At 36.9% G+C, this 18,530-nt stretch overlaps 1 protein-coding gene across 1 annotated transcript in view; it reads left to right on the forward strand.

Moving 5' to 3' along the window:
- LOC107146540 (phospholipid-transporting ATPase ABCA3-like) overlaps nucleotides 1-18,530 on the forward strand; it is a 104,062-nt gene that overhangs the window by 29,677 nt on the left and 55,855 nt on the right. Inside the window, 4 exon segments of the mRNA XM_015490638.1 lie at nucleotides 1,091-1,264; nucleotides 1,980-2,158; nucleotides 3,122-3,256; nucleotides 16,242-16,371. Of these exon segments, the coding sequence (XP_015346124.1) occupies nucleotides 1,091-1,264; nucleotides 1,980-2,158; nucleotides 3,122-3,256; nucleotides 16,242-16,371 (618 nt within the window).

Here is an 18,530-nt window from a genome sequence, read left to right on the forward strand (position 1 = left end):
TTTTTTTCCTCCTTGAAGTTGAACTTTTTGAATGTTTAGATTTATCTCCCCTGCCCCAAAATTTGGGACATTTTCAACCATATTTATTCAAATAACCTCTCCAGCCCTTTCCATTTTCTCTGCATATGTTGGTTCCTCTGATGTCTCTTAGGCTCTGCTAATTTTTAATTCTTTTTTATTTTTGTTCTTTGAGATTGTATAATGTTAATTATACTATTTTCAACTTTGCCAGTTCTTTTCTTTGCTCAAATATGCTGGTAGACCCCTCTGATAAATTTTTATTTCAGTTATTTTATTTTAAGTCCTAGACTTTCTTTTTAGTTCTCTTTTACAGTTTATATCACTTTAACATTAATATCTCATTTATTCAATATTTTTCTCCTCCCCCATTAGGTATTTGAGCATATTGAGGACAGTTTATTTTAGTCTTGTTTAATAAGTCCAACCTCTGGACTTCCTCAAGGATAGTTTTCTTTTTCTAGTGAATTGGCCATACTCTTGTTTATTTGCATGCTTAATAAGTTTTGATTAAAACATTAATTTTTTACATGTTCTAGTATATGTATGTGGTAACTCTGAAAATCAGAATCACATTTTTGGAAGTTTTAGTACTCTAGTTTTGATTTGAATTTATTTAATTGCTAGAGATGTAGAACATTTTTTTCCTCATATTTGGCTTTTTTATACCAAGTTTGTCTTTCTCTATACAGGACTCCTCCTTGTCCCCTCATAATGCCTGAAAACACACTCTAGTTATATTCTAATTATGCCAGTAGTTGTATTTATATTTAAAATTTCTTATGATGAGTGGTAATAAATAAAAGTATAAATTTCCATTAAAATTTCCAGTCATTACATATAGAATGATAAATTTCAGGGGAAAAAAAGTTCCTCATGTGTTTCATTTCAGGCTTTTCACTGAAAAATATTTTGAGCACCTACTGTGTTTCAGTTATTATGTGCTAAAGGACGTATTGGTAAACAAAACAAATTTCTATTTCTCATAGAGCTTATTTTAGTGTACTTTTATAAAAAAACATATCTTTGAAACCTACTTAAATTTGCCTTATACTTTCCTTCTTGCTTGCAGTCAATTTTGCTGTTGCTTTGGGCGGTTTCCTTTTCTTTATCACCTACCTTCCAGCTACTAGACTCCTTGTCAATGCTGGACAGATGACATTGAAGCAGAAGCTGATTTTCTGCCTCAGCTGTAATGTTGCAATGGCCCTGGGATTTAAATTCCTGCTTGATGCAGAATCAAACAGTGAGTATTTTACTTTGTAAATTTTGCCATATTTTAGTAGGTTTATCTTTACTATCTTAGTGGATGTTCACAGTTTTAATTTTGATTAATATCACTAAACTGTCCTTCAAAAGTTTGTATTACATTATACCAATACCTATAGTGTAATATTAATGTTTTCACATTCTCTCCAAAAATTTACTGCAAGTCTGGTAGAACTGCTTCCTTTTACTTTTGGATTTGTCACTTGCTATCTAGTGGTATTGTGGGAAATAACACTCTACATTTAGTGGCCTCCTTTTTCCTTTTTCTGTTAGTGCAGTGGACATGCAAAGCACTTCTAGTTTTCTATCCTATAGTCAGTATCTGTCCCTACCTTTCCATGATTGTTTTTCCAGAATTATATAACCAGTAAACATTTAGCATGAAGAGAGGTGGAGAGAGAGGAGCCACCATCTTACCCTGAAGGTCTGCTTATTTTTCTTTGAGCTTCCCCCATCCCTGTATTTTCTTTTTGTTTCAATCATTTCTAATTATTTGTTTGGGTATAATGAGAGACACTTTACATGAGTACTTACTCAGATGCCCTCTGGGGCAATCTAAATTCTAAGGGTGTAAGAAAGTGGTTGATTCTACTAGTAATCTCTAGAAAGTGCCACTATTTAATTATGATATAGCAGGATATCTGTTTTAGTCTCATTTGGCCTCTAATTAAATGTCTTCTATTATGTCTTAGAAACGGGAATTAAATGGAATAACATATTCTCATCAGCCAATCTGGACAACTTTTTATTTGCATATGTGCTGGGAATGTTTTTATTTGATACTTTCTTATATGGTCTTGTGACCTGGTATATAGAAGCTGTCTTTCTAGGGCAATATGGTGTGCCCAAGCCATGGAACTTTTTCTTGAAGGTGAGTTCTAATGCTTGTTATTCAAAGAGCTATAGTCCTTATGAGGTGTTTTTAAAAAATATCTTAAAAACCATTATAATTTAATTTTGCACTGTCTATAATTGAATCAATAGATGAGGTGAAAGAACTATTCTTACCTACCCCCCCAACTTCACTAATTTGTTTTAGCTTTTTCCTAATGTATGCTAAGCCCCCATGTATTTATATAAATGTGTGCATGTGTGTGTATATATATATATATGTATGTGTATGTGTGTGTGTGTGTATGTCTGTTGTCTATGTACTCACAATCTGCTTTATTTCCTTGGTTAGCCAGGTTTCTTAGTCAGAATCATAGAAAAATGGGAAGCATGAACATCTTGCCTTCTATTATTTTTCCATATCCTTTTTTGTGGGGGGTCAAAATGATAGAAAAGGGTTGGAGAGCTTTCATACTTTTCCATTCAATTTTGACATTTTATGTCCAAGTTTTCATAATGTGCAATACAAACATTTAAAATTATGTTTGATGCTTAATATTTGATTCACATATTGTTCAGAGAAGATCAGGCAGAAAGTGATATAATTCTTTTACTATAACCTAGTATTAGAGCAATTTTCATATTTTCTCCCTTGAACAGTTAGGACTTTAATATCCTGCTCTGAATACTGTTGGATTCAAATTATAACCAATTAGCTTCAAATTATTTTTTAGCCCACTTTTTAATTGATTTTAAAAAATGACAGCAGAATGCATTACAATTCTTATTACATGTATACAGTACAATTTTTCATATCTCTGGTTATATATAAAGCTTCAAATTTTAATCCAAGGAATTTTCTAGAATATATCTCAATAAAAATACCTGCTAACATTTATATTGAGATGGAGTACAGAAAATGGATTATAGAAATACATTTGTGTTTTCTAATGTTTCCATTTTCAGGGCCATTACAGTGATGATATTTTTATTCCCTTCTTAGCACTCTTACTGGTTTGGGGAACCACCTAAAAAACAACTTGAACCAATTCAACATCATGAGACAATTGAAAACAAGTATTTTGAAGCTGACCCTACTGATTTGGTAGCAGGTATTCAGATTAAACACTTGCATAAGGTATTATTTCACATACCTCTTTTTCTTAATGAAACTAATATTTAGCTTACATTCATTGTAAATGTTCATTATTAGAAATACCAAGAAAAAAGATTAGGTGCAAATAAAAGGTTGTAGTCATTGTGTTTACTTCTTTTGGGAAATATCAAAAGGAAATTTATACAGTATATTATAAAAAGTCACATCTTTCTTCTTCCTACAGAATAAAATCATATTGCCTATAAACTGTAATTGTCTACTCTATAAATTATTTCATTTAAAATGCAGGGTCTAGTGGAGCTTGATGTTTTGAATATGTGAACATAAATTTCTGGTCACAAATATTTTATATTCATATGTGAACATAAATTTCTGGTTACAAATATTTTTTATTCATCTATTTGTAATCTGCCTGGGCATATGATTGGGGGTGGGGGTGGGCCCTCTCAGTTTATTTGGATCATCTTCAGGTGTTCAGTATTCAGATAAATAGGTTTTCTGGCATTTCCTCACCTCTCAAAGATCTGCTTAAACAACCCACCCCCTAACTCCATAGCTTAGTGATATCCAAAGCATTCTCGAAAATTTGGCTATCTTTGTGAGATGTTTAATACTCTTATGGTCCCCTCTGCCTTTATTATGCAATATGATGTCTCTATATTGGTTACCTTAACCCAGATTAAAACTCAGTCTTTCCTGGTGTCAGGAGAATTTTTCATATCATTTTTGTGAATATTTATAACCTATAATATAGATGAATGATGGATGAGATTTGCTCAAGAAACACACCGGCTGTGACGACTTCCCCAAATCGGCTTTTATTTCTCTATTCTTTTCTTGATTGCCCCTGAGAACCTCATCTAATTGCCAAATACTTCACTGCTCCCCATATTTCCCTAAGACTTGCATATCTACGATCATAACAAAGTTCAGAAGAAACCAAGACCCTGGGTCTTTTTCATTCATTCATTCATTCTTGGTGAAACAGCAAGTTATGGTCAATGTGCTTGAGGAACTTACATTCTAGTGTAAGTAAAAGTAAGTTAGCAATTAAATAAACAAGATAATTACAATATATGATAAATTTCATGAGGAAAATAAAAAGGATGTAGAAATAGAATGGAAAGGAGAAATATTTCAGGTAGGTTATCCAATGAAAATATGGTCATTGTAAATGCTGATCACCCTCTATAAAAATAACCTCAGCTGAGTAGAACCATCTCACCCCAAATCAGGCTATTTCTGGGTCAGCTTAAACCAAATGACTGCTCAAAATGGAGATACAAAGGCCCAGCTCTTTCCTCCAGCTCAGGTCAGTTCTGAATGGTCATCCAAGCTACATAACTCTTTGTCAGTTTAACTTTGTTATTACTGTACTGCAGTCCAACTATTCTGTCTCCTAAATCTGTATCCTTCCCTTCTTCACATAGATGTTGGACCCAAGAGCACTCCTATATGCCAATCTCTGTCTTACATAAATGGAACCTAAATAGTGATTATTGGTACCCAGAATTGACTGAGAAAGCAGATGGTGAGAAGTAGACTGTGGTAGAAGGTAGCCATACAATGTTTATAGGTGATGAATTGAGATGGTATACCTGGGAAAAGAAGGGTATTGCTAGTTGGTGACATGTATCAAGAATTTGAAAAATATGGGATAATTAATAATTATAAACACCATGTAATTGGGTACTATTGTTAGGGAAAAGTGACACACTGGAGAAAATGAAAGACCATATATTATTAGTGTAAAATCTAGTGAGCTTACCAGAAATAATATAAAAAGTTCTCATCCTCAACAACCAAAGAGCAGAAAAATCTGAAAACTAAGCTCTACACTTACTCATAAGTCTAAGAGACCTCTAGGGCAGGGGTTGTGGCTCAGTGGTAGAGCACTTGCCTAGCATGTGCCAGGCACTGGGTTCGATCCTCAGCACCACATAAAAATAAATAAAATAAAGGTTTTTTTTTTAAAAAAAGAATAAGAGACCTCTAGAGAATGTTATATCTTCTCTTGCCACCATGAAGCCTTGATTAGAATGAGAAATCTAGGACCCCAAATTCTGACTCATATTTTCTCCTTAACCTTCAACCTACAGAAATGATCTACTCCTTCCTTTAAAGAAGTAGTTTTCATTCTCCACTTTTTTCAATATGCTGCAGTGGCCTTTGCCCCACAAGACAACCCATACACACTTCTGGCCATTAGGAAAATACCTTGAATTATGTTATAAGATGTAACACACAGCCTCCAAGATGACCTCCAATGACCTACATCTTCAAATTTTCATGCCTTTGAATAAGGCTGACCTGGTGGTCAGTCAAAAACTTCAGAAGTGGCAGGATTATTTTCCAAGCCTAAGTCATAAAAGAAATTTAAGCTTGAATATTGGTCTCTCAGATTGCTTCCTCATTACATATTAGTAGTTTGTCAACATCATTACTTGTAGTAATGAGAAACAGAAAATGTACCTAATGAACTGGTTGATTGATCTAATGATGTCTCCAGGAAAATTGGTGAAGGAACTGCCTAACTTCTTCTTGTTGCCTTAGGGGAAAAGGCAATAAATGTGAGAGGAGACAAACTCAAGAAAGAAATGTAAAATATAAAGAATCCAAGAATTGGTTTTGATAATTCCTAGCTTCTCCAAATGGTGGATGCTGTTGAAATTTAAAAAAAAATCTTTGAATCAAAGATCAAATCTCAGTCTCTGTCAGAAAAACATGATTTAAAGTTTTGAAAGCCAAAATTGTAAAAAGTATTTTGTCATAAACCTCAAAAAGATACAAAATGGTGCCTCAAAGGATTATACAATCATATAATAGAAATTCTAACAACTTAGAGAATTATCTATTAGGAGCTTCAGCAGAAAACAAAGGTAGAGAAAGATTGTCTTAATATATCTGTGCAGATGCTTTTGTGGCTTAGGTTGAACCCAATGTTTTATATGAAGTTTTGCTAGAAATTGTACCAACTTGAAATGACAGAAAGTACAAAATTAAAAGAGGCCTTTTGGCCTTCAAACTTCTACAGGTGGAAAGCAGTCTGAAAAGAACTTGGCTTCAGACAGGGCTACCTTTCATGGAAAAGGAAGCATAATTAAGAAGAGTCCCGGAAGGTGGAGCCAAGAGCATGGGGAATCATTCTCTGATCTTGAGTCTTAATAAAAGTACTGCCAGCATACCAAGGAATGGATTCAGAATTTCTATTCACTCTTGTGTTTCTTGTTTTCCCCTTTTTGAAAGAAGGTGTGTGTAGTGGGTAACATGTTAATCCCACTATTTTATATTAGGTTTGTGGGGAAGAGTGAAGAATGAAAGATTTCATGTTTGTTTTACAGGCCGTCAGATTTAGAGGAACTAAAGTCTAGAAAATATTTTCAAGAAACAATAGCACAAGAGTCTCATTCACTCCTGGATTTGACCAGAAATCTGGTCTTTGAGCTGATGCTTCAGCTGAGAGCAGGTGAAGGTATTTTGCATGTAGAAGGATATGAATCATTAGAAGTGGTTTCTAATTGGCAGCTTTCATGATGCCCCCCAGCAATCCTCTTTTCCTTGCCTGTACTACCACCCTGTGCCTTCCTCCCCTACACTGACTTCAGCTGGCCTGTGTGACCCTACAGAAGTGATGGTACATGTTTTAGTGATCTTTTTCGCTGCTGTTTCTTAAGGTCCTAACCAGAGCGGTTGTAGAGGAGTGAGTCTCTTTGGAAGTCAAGTCTTCTAGTCTCAGTCAAGCATTCAGTTGACTACATCCCAAGTCAACATTTTGACAGTCCAAGCAGTAAAAAATGTACTAGCAAGAGGAACATCAGCATCATTGAAAACTGCTGTTAGCAAGGGGAATTACTACCTCAGAACTGGACTGATAGCAGTGAAAATGATGATTCTAAAGTCATAGACACTGGTTGGTGGCACAGGCATGAACACTTTTTCTAACAACAAGTATTGAGTGGTAGTCTGGAGAACTTGATCCACAAATGATGATTGATACATAGTTCCCTTAAGGCAAGGTAGATGGACAGCCAGCAAAGGTACTGCCCAAGCCATGCAATCAGAAGAAAGTGGATCATCAGGAGTTGGAGTACAGGCACATAATATCAGTCTATGATCTTTCCATAGTTTCCAGGTTTCAGAGCTGATGTCTGTTGACAGAGGAAGGGCTTAGTTGTTAAAGAGAAACTCCTTGAATCATCACAGCAAATGAATGTGATAATGGTTACCATTTATGGTTGTGCATTTGCAAAGGGAAGCTATTTGCTTGGATAACCATACTTAGAGATCAAAAGAAACATCGTTTTCTCCTTGTTAGGGCCAGGAATACATGCAGGATAGACAATAAATGGAATTTAGACCCTTTTCTAGTTTATAAGGGTACATTAGAATCCACCTGGTGAGCATTTACACAGTTGTCAAATGTATCCTTGGAAAATAAATATTTGGAAGTTGGAATAATTTCTACAATGACTCCTTGCCTCTGGGGAAGAACTGTTGTACTAGGGAAGGTCATGTGTAATTCTTTGAAACTACCTAATTCCACTGGTCAAGATGGTAAATTAATTTTTGGAGGAGTGGAAAAGATTTTTTATTTAATATTTTTTAGTTGTAGTTGGACATAATACCTTTATTTTATTTATTTTTATGTGATGCTGAGGCTCAAACCCAGGGCCTCGAAAATGTTAGGCAAGTGCTCTACCACTGAGCTATAACCTCAGCCCTAGAAGAGCTATCTTTAAGCAATGTATAAGTAGTGGTCTCTCATTATATTATGATTTAACTCAACATTTTGTTCCTTGCAAAAGTCCATCCAGACAGGTTCTGAGGGATGAGAATGGATCTCTTACAAACTTAGTAGTCAACCTAATTGCAATTGCTGTGCCAGATGTGGCATCTTTTACCTGTGATACGCCATTAACACAGCCTAAGGATATGACACAGTGCCATTGATTTGAGAAAATTCCTTTTTCCAACACTTAACTTTTTCAGGGTTATGAAAATTCCTTGGCTCTCTGTCCTAATATAATCTGAAGGGAACTTGACTAGCTATTCATCTTACAGAGCATCACTCTGATTCGCTGTATTGATGACATCATTTTAATTGGACCAGATAAGCAAGACATGACAAATATATTTGGAGGCCTTGGTAAGACATGTATTCTGAGAAGGGGTAGGATAAAACCTATAAAGATTTGGGGACACATTAGTAAAATCTTTAGGAAGTATTAGTCTGGGTTCTGTTAGTACAAAATATATGCCCCAAAGCCACACCCCCAAATGAACCACTTCCTCCAGCCATACCCCACCTATCTCCAATCACCACTCAGTTAATCCCATCAGGGATTAATTCACTGATTAGATTAAGGCTATGACCCAACCATGTCTCCTCCAAACCTTCTTGTCTCTCACACAAGCTTTTATGGGACACTACACTTCCAAACCATTTTGAAAGCAGCATGTTCTATACCTATTGATACTAATTTGATTCCGATATGAAGTGACACAAAGGCTGCCAATTTTGAGTATAGTCCAGAGTCAGAAAGGCTCTGCAGCAGACCCATGTATAAGCACTCCTGCTGCTTGGACATTACAATTAAGCTGACTTTATGGTATTAGTGGTGTCCTACTAGAAAAATGTATCATTGCTTTTATGGTTAAGCATTAGTAGAGTTCTGGATCAAGGCCATGCCATCATCAAATGAATCAGAGAAAGCCATCTTTCACAAATAGTTGATGATGTTGCTATTGGCCTTGATAGAGATGAAGCAGCTAAACATGGCATGTCAAATAACCATTTGTTCAGGCTAACCATTTTGAGTTGGATTTCATTAGATCTACCAAATTAGTAAGCACAGGCAAGGCTAGCAGCAATCCATTATAGAAGTAATACCTAAAGGATTGAACATGAGCAGAATCAAAGGACATGAGTAAGCTGTGTAAGCAGGGAGTCTAGATCCTCATATCTTCTACCCCAGTTTCATCAGTGCTTCTTTCTCAGCTCATAGCTATGGCTATATTAGGAATCCACCTTAACCAACTCAAGGAAAAAGCTTGAGCTTTGTCCATAGGTAGCTCATCTTGGTACATGGGTAGAAGCCAGAACTTAGCAGCTACACTGCTGCCCCAAATAATGAGCCTTGAAGGATGAAGAGGAATTCCCCCAAAAGGACAAAGCTTCAGACCATTCGCATGGTCATCTGCTTTGTGTAGCATGGCCCCAGATTGCTGAACTCATAGGCAAGAATAAATGTTCTAGACAATTAGTCCAGGGTCCTAGAAGAAGAAAGACTGGAAGATTGGGGACAAGGAATTCTAGGATTGAGGCATGTGATGTAAATACAGGAATCAGAACAAAATGTGAAGATCTTTGTAAATGTTAACATTCAGCAGAGATTATATGCCAAAGGAGAGGCAGTAAATAACTAGCTAGACAAACTGATTGAACCAGTGAGCATCAGCCAGCCTTTTGTCAGTGATCATAATCACCTGCAATGGCAAGGGTACAGGATAAACTTAAAGCATAAGCTCTCACCATGGCTTATCTTGCTACTGCTACTGCCAAATATCCAGCATGTCAGCAAAAAAGCATAATGCTGATCACCATTTCTTAAGGAAACCAGATCACTTGGAAGCTAGATTAATGCATTGGACTGAAAGAAGCTTCATTTCATCCTGATATGAATCAAAAATTTATTCCTGGTAGAATTTTTGCCTTTCCTACTTATAGTTTACTTATAGAGCTTCGGCCAACCACACATCTCACTGGTATGGGATCCCACAAAGTGTCACATAAAGATTCACTTTGCCACAAAGAAAGCACAGTGGTGAAACTACAACCATGGAATAATACACTGGCCTATCACATTCAGAACCTGCTAACCCGAGGGAATAACTTATTGTCTTGGTAAAGGCATATTTCAGGCAATTGTCTGAAGTGAATACCTTGTAAGAATGAGGTGTTGTCCTCAAGGATGCAGGATACATACTAAAGCAAGTGACTGTTGTATGGTGATTTGTCCTCAGCAAGTAGTATACATGATTGGAAACAAAGGAGTAGAAATAGGACTGGACTTATTTACCAGTACTCCCAGTTATACATTTGGAAAATATTTGCATCTGTCATTCAGACTGTGGCCTCTGGGAGATAATTCCCCAGAAGAAGGCGTTCCAAGAGCCCCTTTGAAATATAAACTGATTGCTACCCAACTGCTTTGAACCCTTTGTCTGAGAGACCAGCAGATAAACAAGAGTAATCAGCATTTTGGCAATGAACATTTGACTCTGATCATCAGAAAGTAGGAAAATTTTCACTAAAATAGTGAAAAAGGGAAGAATGTATTTGGCTCCCACATGATGCACTTTTCTGTTCAGATGCCACCCTCTAGACTGAAAGACTTACTCCCTAATTATAGAGAGGCTGTTATGTCACTGACAGCTTCAGCTAACATTTCTCAGCTGTCACCTTTGTTGTGATTTCTGAGACTGAAGAGAGCCACAACAACCAAGTTCATGGTCCTCTTTGGGATACCTAAATCTAATTACCTTTCAACATGGTAGTATTAGGGCCTTGTCCCTCGACTTTGCGGAGACATTGAGTGCCGCAGTCTGGCTGGGCACTCAAATCACGAGCCACTGAAGCAGGAACAAACTTTATTTCTGAACTCCACTAGCACGTTCCACACACGCTCCCGGGAACTCCTCCCTAATGCCACGCGGCTTGTCCAGGAACCAGCAGCCAGAAATATCCTCCGGAAATCCCTCCTCCTGCACTTCCCCAACCAATGGGAACTCTCTGGGAATCCCTGGGAATCCCCACGAGAACTCCAGAGTAGCGTGAGAACTACAAAGTAGCGGATAGTAAAGCCTCGCCTGTCAATCAATACTATTGGCAAAATGCCAGAGGCCATTCCGACTCAGCTGTGGCTCTCAGCAATTGAGCCTGAGAATTCCTCCTGGAATCTCCTGAGGCCTTGGAGTAACTGTATTATAGCTTATCTTTACCCTGTGCCTTGTCATTTTCCCAGTCTAGTCATGTGAACACTTTTTAAAAACATTTCTACCTGCTAGAATGGGAGCATAGTTTAGTGGTAGAGTGTGTGTTTAGCATGCACAAAACTATGGGTTCAATTCCCCTTCCTACATTCTAATTGAGAATTGTTTGGGGGGAACTCAGATGTGCAACAGTAAACTGAGATAACAATAATAGTTGAAAAATTAGGGACATGAATTCAAACAGAATTCCAAACCCTGAAATAGAAGGAACAAGTGGAAATTAAAAGTTGGAGTGAAGGAATAAAAGAAAAAGTGTTATATGAAATGAATTTTGAGATGTAACAAATCATGCAGGGGGACTTGGAAGCTATGGAAAAGTTTGGATTTTATTTAATATCAAGTAACGGTCACAAATATATGAAAAAATGTTCAACATCTCTAGCAATTAGGGAAATGCAAATTAAAACTACATTGAGATTTCATCTCACTCCAATGAGAATGGCACTTATAAAGAATATAAATAATAATAAATGTTGATGAGGATGTGGATAAAAAGGTACACTCATACATTGTTAGTAGGACTTGAAATTAGTGCAGCCACTCTGGAAAGCAGTATGAAGATTCCTTAAAAGACTAGGAATGGAGGGGCTGGGTTTGTGGCTCAGTGATAGAGCACTCATCTAGCACTTGCGAGACTCTGGGTTCAATCCTCAGCACAAACATAAAAATAAATAAAATAAAGATATTGTCTCCAACTAAAACTACAAAAGAAAAATATTTTTAAAAAAGACTAGGAATGTAATCACCATACAACCCAGTTACACCACTACTCCAAAAGATTTAAAATCAGGATACTACAGTGATGCAGCCATATCAATGTTCATAGCAGTACAATTTACAATAGCCAAGATACGGAGATAATCTAGGTACCCTTCAACAGTTGACTGGATAAAGAAAATGTGGTATGTATACATAATGGAATATTATTTAGCCATAAGAAAAATGGCATTTTGGCATTTGCTGGTAAATAGATGGAACTGGAAACTATCACGCTAAGTGAAATAAGCCAATCCCCAAAAGTTTGAGGTTGAATATTTTCTCTGATATATGGAAGCTAATCCAAAATAAGGGAGGGGGGACTAAAAGAGAAGAAAAAAAGAAAAGGAGAAGGAATTTCATCAAAACAGAGGAAATGTCAGTAGAGTAGACCAAGGGGATTAAGGAGGAATAGGGACAGAAATAGGGAATAACAGTGAAATAAATCTTACTGAATGCATGGATGTGGCACAGTGGGTCCTAGCACTGGGTGTATTACAGGACACTAAAGATAAAAAGTAAATTTTAAATGGATTGAAGAGGTGGAGTGGAGTGGAGGGAGGGGAGTGGGGGGTGCCATGATGGGGACTACTGGGGACTGAATTGGAGTGGGTTGTATTCAATTTTTTTTTATTATATCAGGGCATATCTTGGTGTTGTATATAGCTCTAAAAAGGAATAAATAAAAAGTATATCAAAAAATCACTATAGGCCTTTTGAAGGAGAGGAGTATGATATTGTTTGAAAAGATCACTCCAGCTGCTATAAGGAGTATTATTAGAAGAAGAAAGACAAATTGAAGACTTTTATCATAGCTCAGGTAAGATATTATGGCAGCATTGACTATGCTGAAGATAGTGGAAGTATAGAGATGCAAAACATAGGTTGGATGTGTGTGATTGAGGGAAAAGAGAATATTAGTGTGCATTTTCATCTTGTGACTTAAAGAAAAGGTCAATTAGTGGAGTAATGTTTGGATATTGGAGACACTAGAGGATTTCGGATTTCTTTGGTTTGTTGACTGATCAATTTTTAAACGAGTGTGGGAAATGAGGAGCATGATTTTGAATATAGGAAATTTAATCATCATCCAAGTAGAGATTTCAATAAGTAATTACACAAGCCTGATGCTTAGGTCTAGGAAGTAGATGTGATGAAAACACTTAGCCACCATTTGGAGTGAAAAGTCAAATAGATTTATTTTCTCTTACACAGGTCTTTGTAGTCATTATCAATGGGTTATATTAGAAGGACTATGTCCTTTAATTTTGAATGACATGGGCTTGAATCCCAACTCTTTCTTTAAAATATTTTCACCTCTTTCATGTTTTTATTGGTATATTATAATTATACATTGCTGTGGTTCCAGTCAATTAATTGCTCGGCTACCTTGTTGCCAGGGGGTAGAGACGCAGAATCAACACACAGACCCCGGGAGCTGGTGAGAGAACTGGCTGGAGACCCACCTCAGGACGTCATCCAGTAGCTCAGTTTATTTTTAGAATGCATATAATTGTTATAGGGTTTGAGTGGGGCATGCCCATCAATCATACACAAGCAAGATTGATAGTATCCATAAGCCAATCATCTTATGCCTAATGTAACCACACTATGAGGATGCTCTAAATATTGCTATCATCAGGAAGGGACTTTGTCCCTAGGGGAGGGGATTTATAAAAAGTTCCATTCCTGAAGCTCCTGGCTATCAGTTTCCTGGTCTGGCAGCTTGGCAATGCTAACCACAAGTGCTAAGGATGTGGTTTCACTAATGGCTCACTAGAGCAGAGCATCCCATCCTGGAGGCATTCCTATCAGGCCTGAACAAATGTAGATTCTTGAAGCACTCCAAGCTGCTCATAGCTGCTAGCTGCTAGCTGTAAACTGAAAGTTATTCCAATATTACATTATAGTAAAATTTATTATAACCTATTTGTACCTGCACACACAAAAAAGATAATTTTATTTCATTCCACAGTAATTCCACCTTTCCCTTCCCCTCCTGCATTCTCTATCCCATTTCTCTGCTTTACTGGCCTTGATAATTTCTTAATTGATTCATTATAATTATACCTAAAAGTGGGATTCATTGTGATATATTTGTACATACACATAGCATAATTTGATCAGTTTCATTTCCTAGTATTTCTGCTGGTCTCCCTTCTGTTTTAATGAGGTCCCTTCTTTATTCCTTTTTTTATCTTGATCTTATTCATATAAAAGAAAACATTTGATTCTTGACATTATTTCACTTAGCACTTTGTTTTCTAGTTCCATCTATTTACCAACTATTTAATGAGATGATGATGATGTTCTTTATGAATGAATGAAACTCCATCATGTGTGAGTGTGTGTGTGTGTGTGTGTGTGTGTGTGTGTGTATCATGTTTTCTTTATCTGTTGAGAGACACCTAGACACATTCCACAATTTGGCTCTTATGAATTGTGCTGCTGTAAACATTGGTAAGCATATATTACTGTGCATTGCAGATTTTAATTCTTTTGAATAAATACTAAAGTGCTAGAATATGGGCTGGGGTTCTAGCCCAATGGTAGAGTACTTGCTTCACATGTGGAAGGCACTGGGTTTGATCCTCAGCACCACATAAAAATAAAGATATCATGTCCATCTACAATGAAAAGATTTTTTTAAATATTAAGGAGCAGAATAGCTGAGTTCTGTGATGGTTCCATTCCTAGTCTTTTGACAAATCTCCATAATGATTTTCAGAGTGGTTGTACTAATTTTCAATCCCATGGACAGTACATAGTGTTTTCCCCCTCATCCTCACCAGTATTTATTATTATTTCTATTATTTATGGATGCAATTTTAAATGGAGTAAAATGAATTCTCAGTGTAGCTCTGATTTACATTTCCCTGATTGCTAAGGACATTGCAATGCTTTTTTCATATATTTGTTGGCTATCTGTATTTCTTATTTTCAGAAATGTCTGTTCATTTACCCACTTATTGATGAGGTTATTTGGGTTTGTTTTGTCTTTGGTATTTTTTAGTTCTTTGTGTATTCTGGATATTTTTGTATTTTTTTTTCAGAAGAATAGCTGGTAAATATTTTCTCCCACTCTGAGGACTCTCTCTCTTAACGTTCTTCATTGTTTCCTTTACTGAAGCTTTTTAATTTGATAGTATCCCATTTATTGATTCTTGGTTTTAGTTTTAGGAGTCTTTTTTAAGAAAGTTAATACCTTTACCTATTTGTTAGAGTGTTGACCCTATGTTTTCTTACAGCAGTTGCAGAGTTTCTGGTCTCATTCCTAGTCTTTGATCTACTTAGAGTTGACTTTTGTTCAGAGTGAGAGATAGAAATCTAGTTTTATTCTTCTACTATGTATACTGAGTTTTCCTAGTACCATTTATTTAAAAGTCTCTCTTTCCTCCAGTGTATGTTTTCAGTGCCTTTGTCAAGGATCAGATGAATGTACGTGTGTGAATTTGTCTTCTGTTCTATTCCATTGGTCTTCATATCTGTTTTTATGCCAATACCATACATTTTTGTTATTGTAGGTATCTTTAATTTGAGATTGGGTTGTGATGCAGTACTCATCTCATTTTTATTAAGTAGTAACCAAAATCTTCTTACAAGTTTATATAGCATTCATGTCTGCTCCAGGTAAGAGAAAATCCACATACCATCTCTCCTTGAAAGTTTCTATGTTTTATTAAATTTCAGGCTAATTGTTTGCCTGTAAACCTCACCTCTCTGATGGGTTGGAGAAAAGTTATGGTTTTGTAAATTATTCAGCTTCTACTTGTTGCCAGAATGAAAATGATGTTTTTCCAGCTTTTTGCATCCTAAACAGAAGCACTGCTAGTTTACACAAGGGAAAATTTCAGAAAAACATCTATGTGTAGGTTTTTTATTGGCATTTCTCCAAATTAAGACAAAGAAATGAACTGAAGATGATTGTGGCAACTTATCGACTTTAAGATGGTAATTGAAATAAAGCAGAAACAGATGAAATTTTCAGAGGATATTTTAGATCTATTGTGAGATTCTGAAATGTATGTTCCTGTAGAAATTTGTTTGTTTTCACAGTTCTATCTTTTTTATACTTTTTTCCTCATATGATTAATGATGTGATCTTATTTTTGTCTATAGATAATTGATATGAGTGCTTGTTCTTCCAAAGTGATTGTGAAAAATATATAATTAGTATTTGTGGGTTTTCCCCCCACAGGTATTCAAAGTGAATCATGCTATCAAAGTAGCAATTAAGGACTTGTCTTTGAATTTGTACGAGGGGCAGATCACTGTTCTTCTAGGACATAACGGAGCAGGAAAATCCACTACTCTGTCAATTCTTTCAGGTATGTGTTCAGTTCTCATCAGAAGATGTCTTCACCCAGAAATTGTAAATAAAGCAATGAGGGTTTTGTGTATATTCTTTATGTTAAAGTTTAGTCATTTTAGTGATACATAGTTTAATAAACTACTTTCTTTTCAGGTTTACAAATAATTATGAAAATTAGAATGAGAATTTTGGAGGGAAAAACATTATATAATGTAGAAATGGTTAATGTACTAAGGAGACATAGCAATTTTTAGTACACATGCATCAAAGAACAGAGCATCAAAATAATTAAAGCAAAAAAACTGACTTGAAAAAAAGAGTAGATATGTTTACAATTATACTTGGAGACTTCAACACTAGTCTTTCGGTACTTGATATAACCAAAGGGCAGAAAATTAAGGATGTTTGAAAATTAGCAGCACTATTAACCAACATGATCTAATTTGTGTTTATATAAAACTTCATCCTAACAGTTGGGCCTAATTGCTAGGCGTAATACCCAATGAGGCAACGAGCTTAATAGACAAGGCAAAGAGACAGCCAAAGAGACCATGCTAAAACTGCTGTCATCCCAAGGTGACTTCATATGAGAAGTGTTTACTTTCCAAAGAGTGGTAACACCAAAGACATTATGCTGCATGGGAAATAGAATTAACCAGAATAGTCTAGCAAAGTTACAAAGTAAATGATGACAAAAACCATACCTGATGAAGACTAAGGGGAATTGGTATCTACAAAAAATTGCTCAAATACGTTACAGAATATCCAGTTTTCCAAAAATGTTTGAGACATGCAAAGAAACAAGTATGAATAATACTGGGGCAAAAGAACAGACAACAGAAACTTGTTATGAGAAGTTCCAGGTTTTAGGTTTAGAAATCAAAATGGTCATAATAATAGTTCAAATAAACCATGATTAAAGAAGTAAAGGTAGAGCATTCAAGATGGAAGGGTAGAGGAAGGCTGCATTCCTAATTCTTCTGTAGCTCAGGATTCAAGCAGTAGGAGTACTGCCTCTTAGCAAGGTGGGTAAAAGGTATTTCAGTAAAATCCAGTATTGGATTTTCAAAGTGTCTTAGAGATTAAGAAATTTGGGTACAATAAACAAGAAAGAATACATTTGAGCTTAGCTGGCAGTGGTATGCCAGAAGTGGTATTGGTGCTGGTTCACCACAGAGGGAGGGAAAACACAGAGAAATACAGATTTGATATGGAAAAAACAACATTAGAAAAGCAGCCTGAATTTAGCTGATCCAATAGCTGCACTGAGCACTGATGCTTGAAAAGCACTGTTTTTCAACTGGCCACAGAGAGCTGAGGTGAGAGCCATCGTGAAGCAGCCACACTGCAGCTGCTGGTGTGGAAGCAGGAGATTGTAGCAAACACTGCCACACTGTCCTCGCAAGTACCTACCAGGTGGCCTCAGGTGTACCTGACAGGACATGAGTGAAAAAAGGCACAGTTAAGGTTGTATCCAGGGGATTCAAGTCATAAAAGTGGAGACCTGCAACCGACCGGCAGAACAGGCCCAGTGGCCCGCTGGCGTGGTAGACACATCACCCAAATTGGAGGAAGGGCCCAGCTGCCGCCCGCAAGGAAGGCAGACCACGTGTCCCGGAGAAGGGGCCCAGCGGCCCACCGGCCTAGTTGAAAGATCACCCCAATTGGAGGAGGGGCACAGCCGCTGCCCACACCTGCAAGGTAGGCAGACCTGCAACCTGGAGAACAGGCCCAGCGGCCCGCCAGCGTGGTAGACAGATCACCCCTATTGGAGGAGGGGCCCAGCCATTGCCCGCAAGGTAGGCAGACCATGCGACCTGGAGAAGGGGCCCAGCGGCCTGCCGGTGTGATAGACTGATCACTCCAATTGGAGGAGGAGCACAGCCGCCACCTGCCCCTGCAAGGGAGACTTTGCAACTATACAAGAGCAATATAAATATACAGGGGGAAAATTCAATAACACAACAGTTTTGCCAAGCAGAAAGAAACGCTAGCAGTATGAAAAGACAAGGAAAGAAAGGACCACAAGCAATGCAGGTCAACTCAACTTTAGAAGAGGTAATAGCTGCAGCAGATGGAATGTCAGATAAAGAATTCAGGATTTACATGCTTCAGATGATCTGGAGTCTCAAGGAAGACATTAGACAGCAAAATCAGACAATGAAAGATCACTTC

This window comes from Marmota marmota, unplaced genomic scaffold (genome assembly GCF_001458135.2).
Source record: "Marmota marmota marmota unplaced genomic scaffold, marMar, whole genome shotgun sequence".
In the NCBI taxonomy this organism is placed as follows: Eukaryota; Metazoa; Chordata; class Mammalia; order Rodentia; family Sciuridae; genus Marmota; species Marmota marmota.